At 53.4% G+C, this 18,940-nt stretch overlaps 1 protein-coding gene across 4 annotated transcripts; it reads left to right on the top strand.

Moving 5' to 3' along the window:
• The first annotated feature begins 1,242 nt into the window (after positions 1 to 1,242).
• LOC119095624 (endonuclease III-like protein 1) lies at positions 1,243 to 8,443 on the top strand. 4 transcript variants are annotated; one of them, XM_037218481.1, is made up of 7 exons: positions 1,243 to 1,400; positions 1,949 to 2,084; positions 4,030 to 4,205; positions 4,857 to 5,027; positions 5,657 to 5,816; positions 6,291 to 6,412; positions 7,831 to 8,443. In XM_037218481.1, the coding sequence occupies exons 1-7, from the start codon at positions 1,398 to 1,400 to the stop codon at positions 7,954 to 7,956; spliced, it is 894 nt and encodes a 297-aa protein (XP_037074376.1). In that variant the 5' UTR covers positions 1,243 to 1,397; the 3' UTR covers positions 7,957 to 8,443. The 4 variants fall into 4 exon arrangements, with proteins under 4 accessions (XP_037074376.1, XP_037074375.1, XP_037074378.1 ...); XM_037218480.1 differs by having other exon boundaries at positions 1,856 to 2,084; XM_037218483.1 differs by having other exon boundaries at positions 1,286 to 1,296; positions 1,856 to 2,084.
• The last annotated feature ends 10,497 nt before the right edge of the window (positions 8,444 to 18,940 follow it).

The following is an 18,940-nucleotide window of genomic DNA, read 5'->3' as shown; positions in this document are numbered from 1 at the left end:
TTTGATGCAGCTCACAGCCATGCCCATTTTAAGACTTAAAATGCAATGGTTCTCGAGCTTAGAGGCTGCTAAGATGTGAGAGAGTATTTCAAGGTCACCTTGAGATTGGGATTTCTGACACCATAAAAACGTCATTCAAACCTTGCCACTCCATATGCCATGCGGCGATCAAGACCAAGAAAATACCACGGTTGAGGTTTTATAAGTGGTTTTCGTGATCGCGATCTAGAGATAAAACGGCGTCAACTGGCTCTCAATCAATGTTTTACAAGGTGCGATGACGCAATCAAAGAAGGACGTTACGTGGAGCATATTTAAAGAGAGAGAGAGCTTGTGTTGCATTGGACAGTCTTTTCTACTTAAAAGTATACCGATTGTCATAGGCGAGCTTGTTTCATCATATCTGATGTTTGCCTCAATATCTTCAAATGTTAAGCATCCCCTTTAAGCCATCAAATCGGGCCCTTGATCATCGCTCTCGGTGGGCCCTCCAGGCTCTTCGTGCCTGTTTGAGCACTGCCTCTGGCCGACTCGGGCCCCTTGAACCCTCTCGACACAGAACCCTCTAATAGGCGGGCCCTGGCAGACGCTGGGCCCCCGACGAAGGTAAATCGGTGACTCTTGCTTTGTCCCTGGTTGGAGAATGGGTCTTCAGGACCATGCCGACACAGAGCCGACTGTACGCTATGCCGACACATGCCGACACAGAGCCGACTGTACGCTAACGTTGGTGTCTGATCGACATGCAGGCCTTTATCGACCCAGGGGCCCCTGATCAGTGCGCAGGGCCCTCCGAATGGCATTGAAGTGCCCGGCCATGCAGGCTGAGTCCCTGAATGCGATCTCCGCCCGGAATGGGCTCTTAATCGTGGGCCCCGAAGTGTTCAAAATGTCTCTCTGAACTGAAGCGGCCCGAGGGGGTGCCCTCGCCCCTTTTGCCCCCTGCCTGCGCTGCTTCCTGCTCCTCGAAATTTTGTAACGTTCGATGACAAAATGTCATATGCCTTACTCTATCTGCACCAGACACATTTGTGTGCGTATGACGTTGACGATGTGGATATACTTTCTCCCAAATACCAGACAACCGGACCATCTTCACTAAAATTTCAAGCTACGCAATGCGTAAACTACGTACAGTGCAGGGCATATCTTTCCCTTTCCTTCATCTGGTAGTCAGCCGTATTACTGCCAAATCATCGAAAGTAAACACACGCGGCGAAGACAAAAGTGGCAGAACAACAAATAACAAAATCATCAAAACGTGCCGGGCTTAAGGCGGTGAAACTCAAAATACCCGTACAGTTTGGAGCTTGATGAATGGGCTGCGGGGCAAAAACTGTCGCGCGTGATTTGGTGCTTAACCTGTTGAATTAGCAACTGATCGTCCTATCCAGTTGATGGTAATTGGTGGGCGTGGCGACCAGCGATGTTGCTGGTCTTCAGTGGTCATGGAGTCTGTTTTTTCCTTCTTTAGGAACGTGGCAACACATGCGTATAAGTTGACGATGCTGTAATACGATTGATAGATTAGTTTTGGACCTAATTTTCTGACTATAGTAAGATTCATGCATGTTTTCCACTACTTTGATTGTCATGTCACAATAAAGTTAACAGAATGGTGTGATGCAGTGTATTGGTGTTATGATTGAGTAGGTATTTTGACTGAATGCTAATTGAATCAATCAGAAGGCTATCAAAATCAGTGATGGGCAGCTTGATCTATGTTTTTGATATTTATCAACCTAGATTTGGTTTGCATATGTTTTTGAAGTCATTGTTATCTATAAGTGTCACTGTTTTTTACCTTTTCACAGCCATTTCCAGCTTAACTGCATTAATATTTTGTTTGCTCCAGTCTGGAGTTTTGCAGATATCTTCTGTAATAGCATCATCAACCAAGCAGCATCATCTCTTCCCATTGTGGCATCTCTGTGGTCGGTCACTCCAGATGGAGATGGTGAAGAAGAGAAGGGCACCAGATGTAGCTGATGAGTCTGGAGGTCCAAAAAAAGAGTGCCAGGAGCCCACCCAGTCTAGCAAACCTGATGCACCACTGGCCAGCAAGCTGCGGAAAAAGATAAATGGTGTGTTAGTAGATTACATTTATATCCAATATTGTCTTGTCATTATAATCAAGCTTAATGCACTGCCTATTCTCCTATTTTTGTGACTGTGCTTCTTTTAACAGCATAATTAGCTTTTAGTAGCATGATTGGTAAAAATTTCTGCCATGATATTTTCAAGGTATTGACTTGTGACTTTTTCAAGCAGGTGGCATATTCCTGAAATGCTGCCATGTCACCAACCTTCACTTCCCCACTTAATTAAGATGGGTAACACGAAATTTGGACTGGTTAAACTGGTTGAAGAATATGGGCTGCAAACAGGCTCTGATCTTGGCCAGCAGCCATCACAGGAGAATATGAAGCTAGCCAATGCTGGCGGGAGAGAAAACGTGCCATTCAGTGCATCAATGTGCCAATGTGCAGATGTCACTTCATTATGCAGATGTCATTTGATTATGTTAAATGTAAGGAAATGCCTTTGGGTAATTTTAGCAGTGACAGCATTAGTAATAAAATGGGAGGCCAAGAACTAGACCAGATCAAGGAAGAAAAGGACTTAGGGGGTTATAACTTCTGGGATTTAAAGGGTGAAAAACAATGTGCTCCTAGGAATAATGCTCTTCAGACACTGGGGCTTGTAACAGGAATGCCCATTATAAGAATAGGAATACTGACAAAAAATTGTTCTCAGCTTATGTCATACCACACCTAGAGTACTGTGTGCAGGCTGGTCCCCATGCTTCCAAAAAGACACAGATAGACTGGAAATAGTACAGCAAGAAGCAACTAGGGTGATAAATGGGATTGGCAACAACAAAAAAGATCTCATTTATAGCTCAATTTATGTAGGTCAGGTTATTAGTTTTGAGTATGTGTATGGAACCTAAGGTAGGCCAACCTCAGTGGGCCCTCTATAGGTCTTTGTTGGCCAGATACCTTTATATCTTTATGTATTTATGTCTTTTCCATACAGGCAGCAAACATGAAGCAAGTATGTGTGGTAAACTTGAGCAAGGAATCATGTAGGTCGATGCGTGGGAAATGCCATTCCCTCTTGACTTGACAGAAGCCTTGGATTTGTCCATTTTGTGTTGATTTTGGACCCGGGGGCTCGGGCGATATCAGATCTTGGTAACAGAGCAGGTGCAATATTGAAGCCAGCTATGCAGCTTGGACAAACAAGTGGGTCTAATTGGCACAGAGGCCTACAGGTCCAGTAAGTGATCCCGCCAGTGCTTGACACAAATATGTGGCAGTAATGACAGGCGATCTGCCAGTAACACAATTTTAGAAACTGGCCTCAAAACAATATGCTTTGGCCTGAAACAGTAAGAGTTGGCTCATTAGAACTACACAGACACATAGCCCAGTTCATGGTGATCAGTAACTACCAAAAATGTAGCATGCTTCCCAGTACTTAAGCAACGATCATTCGGAAAAACGCCCAAATTCATCGGCCTTATCCATCCCAGTGGTCGGGCCTGGACAGGTCGAAAGCGAACCAATATTCCAGCAATGTCATAATAGCATTGTGTGTGATTGCTAAACAGCAGTGCTTTTCCACCCTGGTTAGGTTATGAGTGGAGGTTATTCCAGTGTAGCAATACGTGCCTTTCATATAGGGTTCTAAAGGTGACAAGCCCCATTCTTGTACACTTTGGTGTCACCCACATGCCACGTTTGTTATTACCATCCGCTCCTCAAGTGACGCCTCCTTGTCTTATAGGCGTAAGTTTTAGCGTGATACTACCACTATCATCCGAAATTAACTCGTCAAATGATTTGAACACTAAGGATGATGTTACGTTTTCATGGTTCCATTCCCATAGTGTGCATATAATGCACAGCTGCATACCTGCTCTGCACTTCAAATTATGCTTCCGCCACGAACCCTATCAGCGGTCTATCATCTATCATCTCTATCATCGGAACTCCACCAGCTGACCGGTCTCTCCGCCCGAAGCCGAGCCCGGCCCCCCGCCGGCCGAGCCCTGCGTGCCCGACATCGAGGACTGGTGCCCAGCCGGCTGGCAGCAGGTGCTGGAGAACGTGCGCAGCATGCGCGCGGCCCGCGACGCCGCCGTCGATCGGATGGGCGCCGAGTCGTTCGCCGCCGATCCCCAGGTCGTCACGCCCGAGGTGGGTGCTCCCGGGTGGCGGGCACCCCGGCGGGCTGCCGGGACGGGCCGGCGAGCTGCCGCCGCGAGCGTGCGCCGTGTCGTGAACGGCTGCCGTGCCAGGGCCACGGCTCCCGGTCTGTCAGAGACGCGCGGCTCAGAGGTGTGCGCAAAGTTCCCTTCGAACGTTCGTGTCGATTTCACTGGCGCTTTTTCTGCCAGCGTGGTAGTGCCAACGGCTGGAGCAGCTGGGTCGGCGTGAAGTAACCTTTTTGTGTGTGTTTAGCTAAGCTTTGTTAGGTGGTACACTGATAGGTGTCGTGCCCGGCTTCTGTCCGTGCCATTGTGCGAGGCTGTCAGAATACCAGTACTGCAAACAACAAGCATGTAGGTTGGGTGGCGAATACTTAACTATCTGTCCTTATTTTCGTAATTATGCTGTTCATTAGGATAATGAAATATGTTAAGTATTGTTCGCCCCAATGAGCCTATCTAAATGTGCCACTGTCACTGATATCTGACCCCACTTGAGCCCTGGCGGCCTGAGATTATTGCGAACCCAACTGACCTCACTGACCTCTTAATCCGACCCCAGCTGACCCCAGCGAGCCCGCTTGTCCCTGTTGATCCGTCACGAGCGCCCCGTGACCCCGCCTGCCCCCGGCGTCCCCAGCTGGCGCGTCTGCACGTGCTGGTCTCGCTGATGCTCTCCAGCCAGACACGTGACGAGATCAATCACGCTGCCATGACGCGGCTGAAGGCGGCCGGCCTGTCCGTGCCCTGGCTGCTGCAGGTGGACCAGGGCCAGCTGGCCCAGCTCATCAAGCCCGTCGGCTTCTGGCGGGTGAGTGCGGCGCGGCGGGTGCTCGTGTGGGGTGCGGTTGTTCTAGTTGCGGGCCGCGTGTCAGTGCGCTTGTGGGGGAGGGGGGGGGGGGGGGGCTGGTAGGCTGGGGTGGGCTAAACTGGAAAAGCTGGCAGGTTTATGTTCGGTGCGTGTTTGTGGTATTGAGCCGAACCGCATTGTAATTGTATGACATGGTTATGAAAAGCAGGATTGACTTATGTACCTCGCGTTTAGCTTTCCGTCACATCGTGCTGGTGACAGGCCGCTGCTCATCAGACTGCTTTTGCTATGGAGATTGGCGGTGTCGACCTAAAATATCAACTACACACACCATGTGATGACGAAGCATGACAAATTGGGTTGCTGAACGTTCGCTGTGAACATTTTTTCACCCTCGGAGATTGTTTCCAAAGTGACCTAATTCGACCTGGATATATGAACCGCGCTGCTGTAGGGAATGCAGTCCAGATAGTTATGTGCGTTTACGGTTCTCTATGGACATTACGCTATACGAGACTGTATGACTTTCTGAGGGTGCCGGACGCAAGCAGACTATGTGTGGCAGACAGTTTTTCCTATGCGTGGTATGCCGGCACGTTTTTCCCATGTGTTTTCTTTACGTTTCGCAGCGGAAGGCAGAGTACCTGAAAAAGACAGTCAGAATACTGCAGGACGAGTACGCGGGCGATATACCGCCATCTGTCGAGAGCCTCTGCAAGCTTCCCGGCGTCGGCCCAAAGATGGCGCACCTCTGCATGAACATCGCCTGGAAGCAGGTCTCCGGCATAGGTGGGGCCGAGAACAGTTGCTCACGTGTTTGTGTTTGTGTATGTTTTGTAGGGGCGGGACTTGTGAGCAGTGAGCAGGGAGGCTGATTGAGGTGAATTTTAGGCTGATTTAGCTGATTTAGCTGTGCTGTTGCCATAGTGCAGCCTCGATATCGACCTGCTTCTGAGCTGTCTTGAGTGGGCGCGCCTGGTGCTGGTGGATCCGGTCGATGTCCGCAGCGCCGTCGCTCTAGTCCCCATCTTTTCCAACACCACTGTTCCCAAGCTGGCGGCTCGTTAGTCGCGGGAACAGCGCCTGGTGCGACTCGCGACTATGGAATATGTGGACAGCACTATGGGAAATATTATTGGCGACTTGCTAGCATATCGGTATGCAGTCCTATTCAGTGCATGTTTGGCTTCTCTGGGTACGGTCGGCTGCTAGTGTTGCCGTAATAACGCTCCGGCTGTGGGTGCCGACGATCGCGTGCGGCAGGGGTGGACACCCACGTGCACCGCATCAGCAACCGGCTCGGCTGGGTGCGTCGGCCGACGGCCACCCCAGAACGGACCCGGCTCGCCCTGCAGGCCTGGCTGCCGCGCCAGCACTGGAGCGAGGTGAGACACGGGCGAGAGCGAGGTGAGAGACGTGCTGGGGCGGGGTAGGAGACGGGCTGGAGCGAGGCGAGACACGGGCTGCAGCAAGGTGAGACGCCAGCTGGAGCGAGGTGGGAGACGGGCTGTGACGAGGTGAGAAACGGGGTCGAGCGAGGTGAAGACGGACCGGAGCGAGGTCAACATGCCCTCTGCAGTGGGAATAATTCTGCCATTTTTACCGCCTCCATGGCCTGTGAAAAAGATACGGACGTAATCCAGCGGCACTGCTATGAGTCCCAGAGCGGGTGCATTGTTTGGCCCACGTACAATGAGAAGGTTGACTGGAGACTTACCAATTAGGGTCAGCCTAGGCACGGGGCGCCGTGCCACAAATTGTGCCGCGCGTACATTTTGTAGGCCTCTGGCGAAAGGGCAGGGACGAAGTTCCGCGTTGATCTGGACGATATAACTTGGGCGGGGGGTACGGAGTATACACAACAAGCTGCACTTAGTAGGTTCCCTGAACCCAGAGCAACTTATGAAAAGCTATTCAGAATTAAATGACAAATGGAGAACAAGCATCGCCGTGGATTCAATTATGTGAAGGCGAAATACATTGGTGTCACCGACATAGGTTGAAATTTAATTTTTCCTGGAATGAGCGAAATCCTCCTTAAGAATCTTCAGCCATCCCAACACTCAAACAACTGGAATATTATCACTTCGGGGTTATGTTTGGTAGCAGGGCTATGTACGAATACGCCGTTATAATCGAGGTATCGCTGTGGTATAATTTCATAGCGTCCGTACGCCGGTCAGGCCTTTGCAGGCCCACTGAAACACAAAATAAAATAAGTATGACGTAAGGATTAACATACAGAAACGAGAAAATGAGTAAAAATAAAGACACCAAATAAGTGTGCGACGAATGGGCTTGTTTCAGCGTTTTTAATTCAAAATCGCTTTTAGGCCTGGTCCATATAAGAAACGCTTGTGTAGCGAGTGGAGATCGACCTTTGACCATTGCGCCTTACACGTCTCGGTTGCCCCCGGCATGCGTGCACACCCCGGCTGAGTCTTACCTTTAAAGGGCCTCTTATCCCGCGCCTGCAACAGTGACCGTGAGCATGAGGCGCCAACTGGCAGTGATGCTATCCAGTTGACCATCATAGGAGGACTGGGACAAAACCACGGTGAAATTGTTTCAAATAAGTTTGTTACCAGTGACTTGCTGTGTCTGGTGATGTAGATTGGCATGGCTCACTGCGGGAGATTACTTTGAACAGCAGTTCACGGCAAGTTCCGGAAATTCATGTCACCTGCGCGGACTGAACCTGTTGTATCTGGGTGTGCCTATGATGGGCAAAGCATACCCATTCATTAAAACGGCGTTGTGAAAATGCCTACTGTCTGTTCAAACCACTCTCCACATCCCGCAGATTAACCTGCTGCTGGTCGGCTTCGGACAGCAGATCTGCACGCCGGTGGCGCCTCGCTGCGGCGACTGCCTGAACTTCAGCCTCTGCCCTTCGGCACGCCTCTCGCCCAAGAAGCCCAAGCGGTAGCGGAACCGCGAAGTCTGGCTCTGCGACACGCGCTGAAGAGGAGCGTGTGACATGTCTGTTCTGTCCGCGTGCTAGCCGGCGCCCCGTCCACCTCCGTGGGGGACGGATACCAGTTCAGGGCGCGCCGAGTGGCGGCGCCGCCGGCGCAGCTCAGGTCCGCTGCGTGAGAAGCTTTGTCATGTTGCGCTTCGTAAGGTCAGGTGTTGCATTGGGCACTGTCGCGGAGCGTTTGGGCGCGTGCTTAACGCGAGTGTCCAGAAAGAAGCGTGTGAGCGAAGCCCGATGTATTAGGCGTCGGGAAAGCCACGTTTGGTGGAAGAGGCGTTGGGTAGCTGCTCGTGACAGGCGACTCAGGAGGTCTGGCTGGACTTCAGGACCATGTGCCAACTAGTGTTCAAACGATTCGGCAGGTTGGAGACCTGCGGACACACTCAACTCGGTTTACGGTGGAGAACCGGATAAGTGGTCCACGCATGAATGAATGACATCGAGATAGTCCCATCGTGTTTTTTTTCGCCACCTGTGATGGTTGCACTGTGCAGAACTTGCCTTTGAGTAAAGGAATGCACGCTCCAGCCTGGTCTGGTGCGGCGGCCAGAACGGCGGCCATGACGTGCGTGACAGTGCCTTCTCAGAACGTCGCAATATGTCAAAACCGGTCGTTCCGATAGTTACAGTTACAGTCTATGTTGAGACGTCAAGACGAATATTGAGGGCACAGATATAAGCATTGAGACTGTGGGGAGTTCATTATGACAATTCATGTTCCCCAAAAGGTCGGGTAAATCTAGTCGCTGTTCAAAGTTGGTCCGCCAGTGGCCTACCAGAACGGTTCTTTTTGACAATATGCGTTCAATTTCACAATGTTCGTCTTATTTGGTGTAGCTTTGGGGAAAACGTATTATAGACACAAAAGTACAAGTGCAGGCTGACCTGGAGGCCATCTGTCTCAACTTGATCAAGATAGGTATTCGATGATGAGAAGAATTCTCGGTCGGACTGCCTCACACGCAGCGGTGACTTGCCACGACGCCGACGAGGAGAGACCCACCCCACGCGCCCGAGCAGCACCTCTTATACTCCTCCTTATACTCCTCTTATATTCCTTATACTCCTCCCAAGGCTCATCCCTGCAATACGATCTGCGAGCGACTGGGCGGCGCCACCGTGACGCACCGCCCCGAGCCGTGACTGCTCCCCTCACTCAGATATGAGTCATCGCCCCACTCGCCTTATATGCTGACGCACGGTCCCGGGGCATGGTCCACCGCTACACCCACCCCTGATCTTCAAAGATCATACACTCACACCAACGATTCATGCTATCCAATCACTCGACACACCATAAAGTCGGCTCGGTTGCCGGCGCACACGCTGGCTGCGTCGCAGCGGCATCGTCGCAATTTCTTCCGCCGGCTGCTCTGGACAGGCCAGGATGCCCACCGGTTCCGTCCTGGTCACCATCGGTGCGTGCTCCGCGTTGTCCGGGTTGTCAGCGACTGCACCAGAGGCCTCCTGGTGTGACGGGCCCGCGGCCACGTATAGGGGTCCGTCGTCCTCCTTGTCACTGGCGTCACATCGTAATGCATCGCTGTACCGAGACCGCAGATCCCGCACGTGCCACGGCACGCCATCCACCTCGGCCACTTGCGATGACACGATCCGCGTGACGGCGCCCTGACGAGATGTTGCCGTACATCGCGTACCACGGCGGCACATCCAGACGAGGTCATCGCCTGGATGTCCGGCTTCCTCGGGTCGCAGCCAACAGCCATCTTCCATCACGCCGCCGTCCGGCGTCTCGACGACGACACTGGCCGCGATCGAGCTGGCGTCGGTCGAAACGATCGCGCAGTCTCCGGCTCAGCACCACTGGCCGCGCGCCGGGTCTACAGCTGACAGACGCGCGCACACGTGTCCGATCTGGGCGTGCAGGATCTCGTCATCCGTGACGTCATCCAGCCGTCGGTCATTGCGTTCGCACGCTTTTTCAGCGATGCAGCGGCTGGCTGTGGCCGGCCGCTGCTCCACCGGCCTCGGGAGGATACTCAACCGCCCCACCGGCTGCGGGAGACTGCTCCATCGCCCCACTGGCCGCGGGAGACCGACCCGTCGCTCCACCGCTGCACCCGCCGCGGGACGCTGCTCCACCGCTCCATCGGTCGCGGGAGCCTGCTCCACCGCTCCATCGGTCGCGGGAGCCTGCTCCACCGCTCCATCGGTCGCGGGAGGCTGCTCCACCGCTCCATCGGTCGCGGGAGGCTGCTCCACCGTCCCAGCGGTCGCGGGAGGCTGCTCCACCGTTCTACCGGCCGCTAATCGTGGCCACTCTCCCGTCCGCGGCGTCCATTGTTTGCATCGGCCAGCATACACGAGCGCATCCGTGCAGCCCGCGTCCACCAGCACCCCGACCATCCGCCCGTTGACCTCCAGCCAAGTGATGGGCAGCGCGCCCCTCAATGGCGGGGAGACGGCGCTCGCGCTGACGCGGCGTCCTCCGACTCTCTTCCCGTCCGACGCCGCGGGCAGGCGGCGGCGACGTGGCCCGACTCACCGCACGTCCAGCAGCGTCGCAGTGGGCGTCTCGCCAAATGCGTCGTCGGGGCTTGTAGAGGCGCCTCTGCACGCGCCACGGCCGCTGCCACAGCGACGCGTTCATCGCTGAGCACGGCTCGTGCCCGTGTGAGAACGCTCGCTAGGTCCAGCGCCTCCGCGCGGGTGCCGGCCCGGATCGTCTTGCGGACTTCGTCACACCGCCTGCAGCCGCTGCCGGGGTCTCGGGCATTCTGGCCGAAATAGTTTGTATTCGATAACTAAAAAAAATTATCGGTCGGACTGCCTCACACGCAGCGGTGACCTGCCGCACACAACGCCGACGGGGAGAGACCCACCCCACGCGCCCGAGCAGCACCTCTTATACTCCTCCTTATCCTCCTCTTATACTCCTTATACTCCTCCCAAGGCTAATCCCCGCAATACGATCTGCGTGCGACTGGCCGGCGCCACCGTGACGCACCGCCCCGAGCCGTGATTGTTCCCCTCACTCAGACATGAGTCATCGCCCCACTCGCCTTATATGCTGACGCACGGTCCCGGGACATGGTCCGCCGCTACAAAAAATCCAAATGAAAGAACTTAGGTGCTAACCGGGTTTACGTGACCAGTACAATGCTTTGCTGTGGTCAGGAATAGAGTATTATACATCTACAGGTACTCTAGATCGCATAACTGTTGTCTGCACTTTGCATAATCCCCTCGACGCTTGGCAGTATGTTCATAACAAACTGGGTGCAGGCATATTTGTGCATAAAATTGTACGTCATTAGCTTTAAAAACAAGATAAGGCGGTTAAACGCGTAAGACTTGTTCATCTGGCCCCTCCGCTATTGCCATCATAGATAATTGACCTTGTACGACCGCAAACGACCTTACATATCCTCACGCGACCTAGTGTGGCCTCATACATTACAATTACATCACAACACGCATTCAGTGTGGCAAACGAATGCTGCGTTTAAAGTTAACTATTAAAATCAAGATTTTGAGCTCAGCATGTGCTTTGCAGAAGGTACCCATGGAGCTAGGTCATGATCTGGGCCAAGATCATGTGCTCTTTGGCCATGTCATGATTGTGTATGGAGTTTTATTGGAGTGACGTCACAATTAATATGTGCCAACTCCATGACACGCTGCCCAAACAGGGCGCTATATATGTCATGTCATTGGGGCTTTACGACGTACTCAGCTGCTGCGGCTATATGGCGTCGCCTGCCTCTCACCCTGGCAGGAAAGGCACTCTCGCGGGCACCGCGGGGAATCGAACCCCGTACCTCTGGCTTCCCAGACACACAATGGTTAACGCGGACGCGTTAACCACTGTGCGTCTGGGAAATGATACTCTACCCGAGACATAGAGATGCTACTCTACCCGAGACACGTCAAGATTTGTCTTATGCGCGCCAAGATATCCACACTAACATCTGATAAAACGCTTGCAATTTCCCGTTAAGGGAATGTTCCACATTTGAAGGACTTTGACACCCATCATATGCAATAGAATCAGCTTACTTGTAATTATTGATGTGCTTTCAAGTACAAAAACTGCTCTAGACAATACAATTTCACTTTTAGTAAGCATAGCGCTTAATGCGTCATCGCTCGATTGCGTCCTGGGAAGTTTGTATAACGTATAACGTATAGCGGCTGCCAAACTGGTTGTGCGCGATTGCCACTCAAGCGAACGAGCTGCCTCACTTGTAGTAATTCAATTTTTCAAGAGCAGTGCTCATAGCGCGCTGTTTGTACAGTCCACAAATGGTTATGTGTACGTGCTTCGGCCCATTCTCGTGGTAGTGTTGCATATCTTCCGAGATTTACATCATTTACCTGCATTTAGATTTACGGTCACAGTGCCATTCTAATATATTCCATTTCCAGTCTCATTTATGTTGAGACCGACTTCACTCATCGGCTCTAATCGACTGGCGTGCCGTCTGCTCTTCCGCGCTGTCCCGCCAGGTCGCGCGGTCAGGGTCGTGCCGCCGCGCAGAGGCGCGCACAGACACGCGGCTGGCGCGTCTCATCACACTTACCAGACTATTTCCCTCCCAGTTATGCTCCGTTTCCCCTCCACAACCTCAGCCTCTTGCTGAATACCGTCCACTCGCCATGTCTGTCCGCGGGGCAGCGTTCTCTGGACACTGCCAGGGCGCTGATTGTGACTCCGTCTGCTGTGCTTCCTCTCGTTGGTTGGTTTTCTTCTCCTGATTGGTTTTCATTCCCATCTCCAGAGTCGTCAGAATCCGAATCGACCTCCTCGCTGCAGGGAACCGTTGCTTGTCCATTGACATGGTTTGTTGATTCATTGCCTTCTACCGCCAAACCTGGTGCGTGCGGTGGTGTCTCCCACCTTTGGCCCCTCCCACCTTGTCTGTGGGAGGGGCCTTGTGTGGTCTGTCCGGCATCCCCGGCTTTTTCGGTATCTCATGAACGAGGGTGTTGGGTTTCATGTTCAGCCTGCTAGGTTCTTAGCACCCTGTCATTTTCTCCTCTTCCCTGCCTGAGGATCTTGTTCACGTTCAGATACGAATAACCGTCGATAAACCAGAAGAATTTCAGCTGCGAGCCACCGGCGGAGAGAGGCCGGTCACCAGGCGTGGGCGGAGACCAGAGCCGCGACAACACCCCGGTCAGCGCTCGCTGCCCGGAGCAGACCGGTGGTCCAGGCCGCCAAAAATAGGACCCAGTGAGGCCACCACCCACCCGGGTGGGGACCACACACCGGCCGGTGCCAGGCGGCAGCCACTGACGGACAGCGGACGCTTGGCGCCTCTGCACGACGCCGCCGGCCGATCCTAGCAGCTCGACCTGCTATGCGCCGGGCCGCCGTGACCTGCCCAACAGTCAGCACAAGCGCCGACCAGGTGGTGCGGCTGGTGTGCGAGTGGCGGGCGCGTGACACGCCGTCGACTCACGCGCGACACATGCCACCTCGCCAGCCTCAGCTGCAGCTGGCACTACGGCTACGAGCACGTGTCCAGCCGCCTGCGTGGGATCACCGGCCAGCCGGTGTAGGTGGACCCGGATAAGTGTGTAGTGCACGAGCGCTTGCCAGAAGTCGCGGCCTGCCGGACGTCGCGCCCAACCGAGATGCGTATGCACTCGCGCCCGCTCCACTCCTCCGTCTGCACGAGGTCGGTGAGGGCGCGCTACGTACCGTCAGGCTCTCCACCATCTATTTCTTCTTCGGCTAGTCGTTGGACACCATAACGGTGCAGGTGGGCTCGCAGGACTACCACGTGGCCCACTCATTCCACGCGTCACTGCGCCAGGTGGAGAAGGTGGTACGCTACCTGCGGCCGGCGCGCGTGGTGCCCTGCGTCAGGTCATCGGCGGCTGCATGCGGCACGTCGCTGCTCTGCTCAACACCACCGTCGATGACGACAGCGATGACCCGGCGCCAGCGCCGCGCCGGCGCCGTCCGGGGCGGCCGCGAAGCGCCCACTGGCCGAGCGGGAGACGCTGTGCAGGTGGGGCGGCTCTGCTGACCCTGTGTGGTCAGCGCCAGGCCGACGACCAACCCAGACCAGATCTCGGCTGATGAGGGGCGGTGGGGCTCACGGACTATACGGACCGGGCCTGCCTATGCTTCGGCCCGTCTGCATCCGGGAACAGTGCATAATACTCTCTGCGAGGAACGGCGCTGTGATTTGGCTGCGCTGATTCCGTCGGTTAGCCACTGCCTGCCAGCAGGTGCGCGCTGTCAGCAGTGCTTCTTTGCTTGTGCCGTGATCGACCCAACACGACATGACGTTTTCGGTGGTGTGATATGTCGCGGGTGTCTGGCGGGATTTTATACTCACACATGAAGGGCTCCATCTTGTTGGGGGCTTATTGTTAGTGCGTTCAAATAACATTCAACGACCCAGTTACCCATCTTGTTCGATGCGTGGCGTGGATGTGTGCTGTGGGTGACCCGTCAGGTGTCAGGCTTTTTTTAAAATCCTCTTGGCGGCGCGCGAGGAATGACATTCAAACGCATACATCACACACAAAATCGGCCGCCCCGTTCAGCTATGTACAGTTGGTCGCGAAGCGGCGTGGAACGCACTATTTAATACCCTGCGGCCATCTCGCGCTGGGGAGTCGTGACAGACAGACAGAGTCGAACCAGACTTTGCTTTGCCTGCCACCTATCGTCCTCCGCATCATGCAAGGTGAAGCTCAGGGGCTCCCTGATGACGAGTCGCCCAGGCTCTGTCAGGGAGCCCGACTTGTACCCTGCTTTCCAGTCGGTCAAAATCCTGTCGTGCTGCTTGTCATCCTAGCTCAGAATCTTTCATTATCTAAGCTGTGTAACGTTCGAATTACCGATGCCTTTGGTCTAAATTTCTGAAGATCCCGTTGGTTGAATCTGCCTGGCGCCCATTACCACCCGAATCACCGTTCTGATAAACCCGGAACTTTGATAGCGTCGCATAGACTGTTATCTAGATGTTGCCAATGTATGAACATGGGCAAAACTCTATCGTATTCCTTGTCATCCTAGATCAGAACCTTCCGTTATCCTAATTGTGCAACGTTCGAGGTCCTGTATCTGCTGTTTTAACTGCCAATGATCCAGCAAGTTTAATCTGCTTGACCCACATTACCAACCGAATCACCGATCTGATGAACCCGAAATGTAATGTAAATGTATAATGGTATCTACGGATTGTTATCTAGAACTCTCAGTGTGTCGCATGGATTACTATCTAGATAGCGCCAATGCAGAAATACTTCATTGGTGCCGGACTCGCGTCAAAATATATTCTTGGAAAATGTGCAAACGAGGTCTCGGGTGCGAGGACAGGAAAACGCGCCACTTCGCAACGCTTTCGTTCTTTTTCACTTTCTTCGAAAATGACTTGAGGTCTTCCCGATTCGTTTGTTTCCATCTATGGCGGCATTTCGGCTCCCTCACCGCGGGATCAAGCACGAATTTTAGACCTGGCGATCGCCTGCTCGTGAGTCCTGGGGAAGTTTTGGCCGATATCTTTTGTCAGCCCTCTTCTATAGCGGCATGGCCTGGCACCCTACCGGCCAGTCGAGCCATAAATGGAACGCGTGGATGAAGACCACACTGTAGATAGAACGGTGACAATCCTGCTGTACTGTGGACACACTCATATTTTGGAAGCGAGCAAAATGTAAATGCTTGCTGCTCCCAGCTTCCATCGTATTTCCGTGTGTTTCCGCGCAGCAAGGATCCGATTGTTTGATTGAAGCGTTCAGTTGATCCATTTGACGGCGGATGAAAAGCGCCTGCCCGTTTTTTTATCAATCTTCAACGACCTTGCTAGTCCTGTCAGCCTCCGGCTGTCGAATTCCAGCCCCCGATCGGTGAAGAGCGAGACAGGAAGTACATGCCTGTGTACAAATAACTCAACCAGTGCGCGGGCTTTGGTTTTGGCTGTCATTATCACGAATCACTGCTCTACGCTTTGGATCAGCAAGTCCATAGCCACAAGGACGTAACGCTTTTCTCTTTCTGTTCGTGTCCAACTGAACGATCCCGCCAGATCCACGAAAACATTCTGCCACGGAGCTGTTGGTTGAGTTCTCATCTCCAGCGGAGCTGTTAGACGGCTGATAGGGCTCATTTGAACGGGCACAAACCAAACAGAACTGTGCCGACGGCTCTTCATATCTCGATCGATGCCAGTTCACATGCCTGTGTGCAAATAACTCGCAGAGCCAGAACCAGGTCCTATCCGGACCGGAGTGACCAGGCTTGTCATGCTTTAGGTGGACCTGCCAGGGATTAGCTGCTGTTGAACCAGCGGATGCTTCCTTTTTCCTTTTCTTCCGAGAAGGAGGTCACACTGGTGATCATCTCCGGTTCCAGGCCTTGCTAGTGCCACTGTCCATAGGTTTTCCCTTGCGTGTTGTTCTACCAGAGCTCATGATACAACTCTCGCAGCGGCATTTTCTCTCCTGCTGCGCAAAGGTTAATCCCTCCACGCGCAGTTCCTCCACAGTGTGAGACGGGACGCCGGCAGTGTCGGGATCCATCGGGGTCTAAGTGGTCAAACATGCACTCGAGAAAGCGCATCGGTGGGACAGTTGTCAGGACCTCGTCAGTGATGTGCGGTGAAGTGGGATTCCTCCAGCTCCTTGGTCCATCTGACAGAACGTCCCCTGGAATTCTTGATATTTCGTAGCCACTGGAGACTACAATGGTCCACAATCTACTGAAATGGTTTATCGAAAAGACAGGTACGGAATTGAGAAGAGAAAAAATGTACGCGAAAACCTCATTGTCACGGATGTGCATTTGTTCTCGCTGTCCGAAATCACTTTCAAAACAAAACATGCAGGCCTGTCAACTCCATCAGCGTCCCGTTGCAAACGCACGCACCTTAAAGCGGTGTTCGATGCCTCTGTGGCTAACTTCGAAGTCTTCATGCATGTCTTGAAGGTGCGAAATCGTGGCCTTGACCAGAGTTTGCTTAAGTCTGTGATTGCTAAGTGCCTGATTGCGTCTATCTTATCAGGATCGGGCTGCAGTTCAAACACCGATACAATGTGTCCCAGGAGCTTTGGTCAGGCGACGACAGGGCACCCCCCGAGGGCTTTCGAAAGCACTGTCAATCATGCTTGCCGAAGCCGATGTAAGACAGCATACAGCACGGATAAATGGTCCAGCACAGTCTGCCTTCCACGTTGATGGCATACCGTAAGCCGCCATTCCGTTGCCCTGCAGGCCACGTAACACTTCCGACATCAGACGTCGTGTCGGAAGTCGTGAAGCCGTGAAAATCTGCGAGCGCACTTAAGTGTCCAAACATTCTTTAACCGTTAGCGTGAACGTGGCTTCGTTGACTATGCTGCTATTGAGCTCTATAAAATCGAACGCAAAACGATGTAACCCATCTGACTTTTTCACCGCCCAGATTGGCGCGGACCAGGGCGAGCTGGACGGCTGGATGTTTCACGAGCCTCCATTTCAGCGATCTGTCTCCTGACCTCGGGTCTCAAGTGATGCGGAGTCCGTCGCGCTCGGACTGCCACTGGAGAGCAATGTCATCTGGAGGCCAGATGCGGGCAACCGTCTCATCGCCGCTGTATGCCACCACATCCCGATAGGTGTCGAGCGGTTTCCCAGGAGCTAATCGATTCAGCTCCCCTGTTCGGTGCTTGACAGAACAACCTGAACCGGGCCTTCCCCGCGAGGACGTCTTCCCATTACCCGGCCGTCGCACATTTCTCCCAGGACCGAATTGGCGCATAGCTTCACCGGCTCCATGCCAGCTTCTTCACCAGGGTCGGCATCCTGTTGCCGATGTCGTAACGCGCAAAACATGGAGAGAAGGCGATCCCATTTCGCTGGGCCTCAGAAATATCAAGGCCAAACACCGCGCCACGTGCATTCGCACCGAAATCCACCGCTCTAACATCTACCACCCGTGCTGAGAAAGGATTCAAAACGTACTCAGATGCCACCTGCACGACCACCGGCTGCGCTAGTGTCCCACTCTCCCTGGCCTTGGACACAATAGTTACCAATGAACAAGGCCCACCTTGACTCTGAAATTCTTAATTTTTCCCAGAACATCGGCGCCGGCCAACATCGACGCCAGAAAGATGGTGTGTATTAGTTAAAAACGCAGTACCTAAAGTCTTACTGATAGAAAACGAATGTGCTTTCTTTTCCCCCCCAAAAATAACCCATCTCGGTAACAACACGTGTATTCGCAAAGCTCGCAAATGCTCCACACAGCACATAAGAGGCACACTTACTGTGACAGCTGTGGCCTGCAATGCACCGTCCGACAGCCCCGTCCATTGCATTGATGCTGATCATCCTGATCCACTAGGCTACACAAAACGCCACCTTTGGGATGCACCTACCCACGCAGACGCAGCTCTCGCGAGACTAAGTCCCTTCGAAGGCCGCGCCCAGGTGGGCAACCCATGGTCCGAGCTCGCTTGGTCAGAACTAAGTGACATCGCAGATAGCTGTTGATCCTCTGGAGAATTATAGGGGCCGTCAGGTCGTGTGGCTCGTGGCATTACGCGCCTCTGCCCGGACCTCTTCTTCCGGTGAGTTGCTTTGACCGGAAGCGCGTGAGTTCAGCTTGGGCCGTCCTCGCGCGTCGCTCCCTGAAGGGGCTCGCGCCGCCAGTTGAAGATGGCGTCGAGCAGCTGGCAAACGGCGGTCATCAGCAGGAAGCAGCCCTCCACGATCAACTTTGTCTTCAAGTGATAGACAATGAAAAAATCACATGATTTGACAAACACAGAGATCGAGAGTGAGAGAAAGAGGATGAAGCCCACGATGTACAGGAGCAGTTCCTGAATTGAGCGAGAAACGCGTGGATCAGTCCGGGTCGTCCAGTCCCGTATTTTTCGTGTCTGGTGATTCCACACAGCTGCGGAACAATCGTAGGCTTATTCGGTTAGACTCTGGAGTGAGAGTAGCAATCTCTGAAAACGGCAATCG

This window comes from Pollicipes pollicipes, unplaced genomic scaffold (genome assembly GCF_011947565.3).
Source record: "Pollicipes pollicipes isolate AB1234 unplaced genomic scaffold, Ppol_2.1 Scaffold_4219;HRSCAF=4965_pilon_pilon_pilon, whole genome shotgun sequence".
NCBI classification, from domain to species: domain Eukaryota; kingdom Metazoa; phylum Arthropoda; class Thecostraca; order Pollicipedomorpha; family Pollicipedidae; genus Pollicipes; species Pollicipes pollicipes.
Note: the sequence above shows the minus strand (reverse complement) of the source record. Positions and strands in the feature narration are given on the sequence as shown.